The sequence below is a fragment of the Moschus berezovskii genome, chromosome 8 (assembly GCF_049115385.1).
Source record: "Moschus berezovskii isolate FMDL1 chromosome 8, NW_MosBer_1.0, whole genome shotgun sequence".
Taxonomy (NCBI): Eukaryota; Metazoa; Chordata; class Mammalia; order Artiodactyla; family Moschidae; genus Moschus; species Moschus berezovskii.
The window spans coordinates 74381072-74386072 of record NC_142467.1 but is presented as its reverse complement, the minus strand read 5'-3'; the positions used below and the strand labels follow the sequence as shown (position 1 = coordinate 74386072).

At 55.8% G+C, this 5001-nt stretch overlaps 1 protein-coding gene across 1 annotated transcript; it reads left to right on the top strand.

Moving 5' to 3' along the window:
• Positions 1 to 731: 731 nt before the first annotated feature.
• On the top strand, positions 732 to 4113 carry EIF4E1B (eukaryotic translation initiation factor 4E family member 1B). Its single transcript, XM_055430305.2, has 7 exons — positions 732 to 749; positions 826 to 971; positions 1275 to 1370; positions 1977 to 2040; positions 2738 to 2851; positions 2997 to 3136; positions 3485 to 4113. Exons 1-7 carry the CDS (start codon positions 732 to 734, stop codon positions 3597 to 3599), a joined length of 693 nt encoding a protein of 230 aa, XP_055286280.1. The 3' UTR covers positions 3600 to 4113.
• Positions 4114 to 5001: the final 888 nt, after the last annotated feature.

Below are 5001 nucleotides of genomic sequence, written 5' to 3'. Positions count from 1 at the left end.
GCCAGGAGGATGCTCAGGTGGACAGCAGGGAAGCAGCATGAGCGAGGTGGGGCACAGGGGCTACGCGGATCCTCATTTGCTCTTCCAAAAGGCAGCGTTGGCTGCAACAGATTGCGAGAAGGAGGTCCCAGGGTTGCCAAACCTAAAATTTCAAAATGTGGATTTCTAATATACAAGCTTCTTGTTTCTAAATAATCACATACAAAAGAAAACCCACAGATGCTTCCAGAGACTAGATACATGCCTGTGTCAAATGACATTGGTGGCAAAAATTGAGGGGTGAATGACAGCAGAGCCCAGAGGGAGACACCACAAGGTGTGTGTTGTCTCTGACCTGGCCCCGCCCTGCTCCCCTCCACCTTCGGCCACATCTGGGTCAATCCACTTTAAATTTAGGGTCTACGCTTGGTGGGGTGTGGTTTCACTAAGGGCAGACCCCTAATACTGACCCTTGCCATCCTGTCTCAGCCCCCAAATGACCAGTGCCATGTGGGCCGAGGCTAGGTCTGCCTGATCACAGCTGTGTCCCCAGACCCCAGCCTGCATGCAGAAGGTGCTCATTAAATGCTTGCTGATGGAAATAATAGTGTAAGCCCTTCCTCCTGGCTCCTCCACACTGGCTCCTCCCAGTGGCCTGCCCTGGGTGAGCGGGGCGGGGCGATGGTGGGTTTAAGGCCGGCAGCTGGAGGCCCCCTCGGATGGCTGGGTGCCCGTGGAGCCCAGGCTACAGCATGGCTGCCGCCCACCCTGTAAGTCCACCCATCTGCCCCCTTGGATAGCGAGGGCCGGGGCTCACCGCCCAGCTTGACTCCTCTCCTTGGTCAGGCTGAAGAGGCTGAGGATGGAATCCAAAAGTGGAAGAAAGAGGAGGAGAAAGAGGAGGAGGCAGCCGCAGGGCCGTGCATGGGACAGGAGGCTCCGAGGAAGGCCCCGGAGGAGGGCAAGCTGGACTTACACCCGCTGCTCAACAGGTAGGGCAGGCCCTACCCTTGGCTTTGACCTCACTTCCTCATCTGGGAAAGGCCAGAGCTGCCCTAAGACTTGGGCCCTGCTGGCTCTTTCAGCCTTAATCCAGCTGGGATTCCGAGTTAAAGGCTCCCCCAGCCTCTCAGGATCACTGTCCCCATCACCTTGTGGGGCCAGTGCTACAAACCCCACCTCCCTGTTGGCTCAGGAAGGAGCGGACTTCCCGGCCAACCTCCTGCTGTGGAGGTGGGGTGGGGAGGTCAGGTGGTTGCACTCTGGCTTCCTCCTGCCCTTCCCCCACCCCCCAGGTGGGCTCTGTGGTTCTTCAAGAATGACCGCAGCCGAGCCTGGCAGAACAACCTGCATCGGGTCACCAAGTTCAACACCGTGGAGGACTTCTGGGCGTGAGTTTCTGTTCCTCATGGAGGAGGCTGAGGTCAGGGAGTCTTAGCTGGGGATCCTTCTCAGACCCCACCCCTCCAGGGAGCTGCTGCCTACACCGCTTTCCCAGCCCTTCCTGGGGTCTTGCAGTATCTCCTGAGGGCTGGGGCTTGGTGGGCTCTGCAGGGAAGTGGCGGGGAGTTTGGGCTGGGTCACAGCCCCTGCCCGCAAGCCTTCCTGGGACTCAGGGAGAAAGCCTGGGAAGTGGGAGAAGCAAGGAGTTGACCGTGACTCTGCTGCGCTATGCTTGTGACCCTAGGCAAGTTCCTTCCCCTCTCTGAGCTTGTCTCAGCTACTGAGTGAGTTTCAGACTGTTTCATCTGTGGTGATCCAGTGAGGGGGTCTGAAAGGTGCTTCACAAACCCTAGGGGTGGGTGAGAAGGTGGGATTTGAGGCTCTGGGTAGATGGGGATGGAAGTTTTTGGCTGGGGGCACCAGTATAAGCTAAAGCTTGGAGGCTGGAAGGTGGGTGGAAAGCAGTGGGGTAAGAAGTTGAGGGATCTGAGGCCAGCTGAAGCCAGGCCCTAAAAAGCTTGGACTTTCAGCCTGGGGTGGGGGTCTCTCTCCAGGATATATAATAATATCCAGCTGGCCAGTAAACTCTCTTCCGGCTGTGACTACGCCCTGTTCAAGGTAAGCTCGGCTTCCCCCACTCCCCGGGACACAGTGGGGCTGATTTCTTCCAAGCTTCCTCCCTCACAGGGGGCTTGACAGTGCGATACTGAGGACAGCCTTCCTTGGAGCCAAGTATAACTTCCAGTTGGAGGACTGCTGTCCAAAAGCTGGGGCAGAGTGTCAGACCTGAGCCCCATCTTGAACAGGGGAGGGGGGAACAAGGGGGAGCAATGATGGGGTCTAGGTTTCTGGCCTGGCTCTTTAACTTGGGGACTGCATCAGGATTGCCTGAGGACACTCATCAATGTCCAGGCCTGTCCTTGGAGAGGCTGGGCAGTGGGGCCCTGACGTCCACGTTTGCAGATCTTCCTAGGTGACTTGTGCCCAGAGAGCCTGGGATGTCTGTCCCTGGCCACACTGGGGTTGCCCCAGACACATCCTTTAATCACCCCCATCTGAACTCTCATCTCAAGGATCTTGGTTCAGCAAAGGAGACAACACACATCTATGCAAGGCTACATGAGATAACCTGTACTGAGGCTTAGGGGCCCATGGAGCTCACAGGAGGGTCTGCAGGGCTGACCCTGCTTGTAGTGAAGGGTGAAGACAGAAGATCTAGTCTGTGGAGGGGCTGGAGCAGGACCTGGGGAGGTGGCCAGGCACTCACTTCCCTTTGAACAAAGGGAGGTGGTTGATTCACCAACCTGCCTCCCAGGATGGCATTAAGCCCATGTGGGAAGACAGCAGGAATAAGCGGGGTGGCCGCTGGCTGGTCAGCCTCACCAAGCAGCAGCGGCACATTGAGCTGGACCACCTGTGGCTGGAGACAGTGAGTGGGGGGTTGGGCGGGAGGCTGGGTGGGGAGGGTTCCCAAGGGAAGAGGTTGGGCCGGTGTGGTAGTAGTGGTCTCAAGGACAGTGGGGGCAGTCTCTGTGCCCACCAGGAGGCCTCATCCTCCTCCTTTTCGGGTCCAGCTGCTGTGTCTCATCGGGGAGAGCTTTGGGGAGCACAGCCAGGAAGTGTGTGGGGCCGTCATCAACATCCGAGCCAAGGGGGACAAGATTGCTGTGTGGACACGGGAGGCAGAGAACCAGGAAGGCGTGCTCCACATTGGGTGAGGGCATCTCTGGCACAGGGTGGGGGCTGAGCCCCTTCTAGGGGAGAAGGTGGAATAAGGAATGGCTTGGCTGGCAAGGGAGACCTCCAGAATGCTCCATGCTGTCTCTCCCTTCTTTCTTCCACAACTTGTGCAAAGGGTGTGGAGTCTAGATTTCCAACTATTTCTTGCAGACCTCTTATCTTTTGCATTAGTCACATTTCCACACAGGTAAGACACACACAACAGGAGTTACTGTGGCTGGAACCAGGGTAGGGGCTCTGGGCATAGGATCCACGGTCCCAGGTTAACTGTAGGACCCGCTGCTGACTGCCTGTCTCCTTTCCTCTCCCACTCACCTCCCAGGCGTGTCTACAAAGAGCGCCTGGGCCTCTCCACAAAGACCATCATTGGGTACCAGGCCCATGCAGATACAGCCACCAAGAGCAACTCCTTATCCAGGAACAAATTTGTGGTGTGAGAGGACCCTGAGCCCCCCATTGCTGTGTGTATTCATTTCTCAAGGGGGCTGGACTGGGCTGAGGGCAGGTGGCATGTTTTTCCCCTATCCTGAGGCTCAGGCCTAGGGGTGAGTAGCCAACTTGAGGATCCAGAGCAGTGGAAAGGTGGAGAAAACCCTGGGCTTTTTAACCCTGGGGGGCTGGGTTGGGTACAGTGTGGTGAGGTGAGTCATTGGTGCAGGAGGTGGGACGGCAAGTGGAAAGAGAACAGGAGAGAATCCTAGGATTCAGGACTAACTCCATGCCCCCCTCCTTGGGGAAAGAAGTTAGGTGTTCTGAAGGCCAGTCTCTTCCATTTGGTGGGGGGTTCAAGGCCACTGACAGAGCTGGAGCTCAGGGACAGGAGTGGGGGCGCTGAGTGATCACTGTGCTTTAAAAACTTTTATAGGTTGCCTCTCATCAGATTTGTAGCCTTGGAGCCTATGCTTTATCCCACACCTTCACTCAGCCAGCTGTGTGTGCGTCCCTAGAGTAGCCGGGTGGGGTTGATGAGGGCCTGGCCCAGGAGAGGTGATCAGGCCTTACTGTGGCTCTGCCAGAGGTGGATTAACCAGAAGGTGAAGCTTAAGCTCCTTTCTCTTCCTGTTCTAAATAAATACTTTAAACAAAACGGAATTTTTAAAAAATCTTTTTTAAAAGTAATTTATTTATTTTGGCTGTGCTGGATCTTTGTTGCTGCGTGGGTTTTTCTATAGTTGCAGAGAGCAGGGGCTACTCTCTGGTTGCGGGGCACACGCTTCTCACTATGGTGGCTTCCTTGTGAAGTATGGGCTCCAGGGCGCGCCAGCCTCAGTAGCTGCACAGGCTTAATATTTATGGTGCACGAACTTAGTTGCTCCGTGGCACGTAGGATCTTCCTAGATCAGGAATCAAACCTGGGTCTCCTGCATTGGCAGGAGGATTCTTTATCAGTTAGCCAGCAGGGAAGCCCAAAATTGGAATTATTTTTAAAGGACTCTAAAATTCGCTCCCCTAAACCTGGGTCTGCTCCAGTCCTGCCTTGAGAGGGCTCTTGTGAGATCCCTTCGGTAACAAGGAGCCTGATCAAGGTAGACGCTGATATGGGGAAGAGGGGTTAGACGGTGCGGGGCGGTGCCTCAACTACCAAAGGGGTTTGAGCCGGGGTCTGCGGTATATGCCCCCTGACAAAACTGAAGGGGCAGGGAGCAGCAGGCGCAGCTCTAACAAGACCCAGGTGCCATCCTGTCTGAGTTTGAACTAGTTGAGGCAGAACTGAATTTCCGAGTGAGAAGCAGTTCTGATTCGACTCCCCTGTAATAAAAGTCCCTCTGCTGCTGCTGCTGCTAAGTCACTTCAGTCGTGTCCGACTCTGTGTGACCCCATAGACGGAAGCCCACCAGG

Bases quoted from the DNA above. Each gene is read 5' to 3' on its own strand.
- EIF4E1B (XM_055430305.2), top strand. The intron at 2,852-2,996 runs GTGAGTGGGGGG...TTTCGGGTCCAG, and splicing joins ACCACCTGTGGCTGGAGACA to CTGCTGTGTCTCATCGGGGA. The intron at 3,137-3,484 runs GTGAGGGCATCT...CTCACCTCCCAG, and splicing joins GAAGGCGTGCTCCACATTGG to GCGTGTCTACAAAGAGCGCC.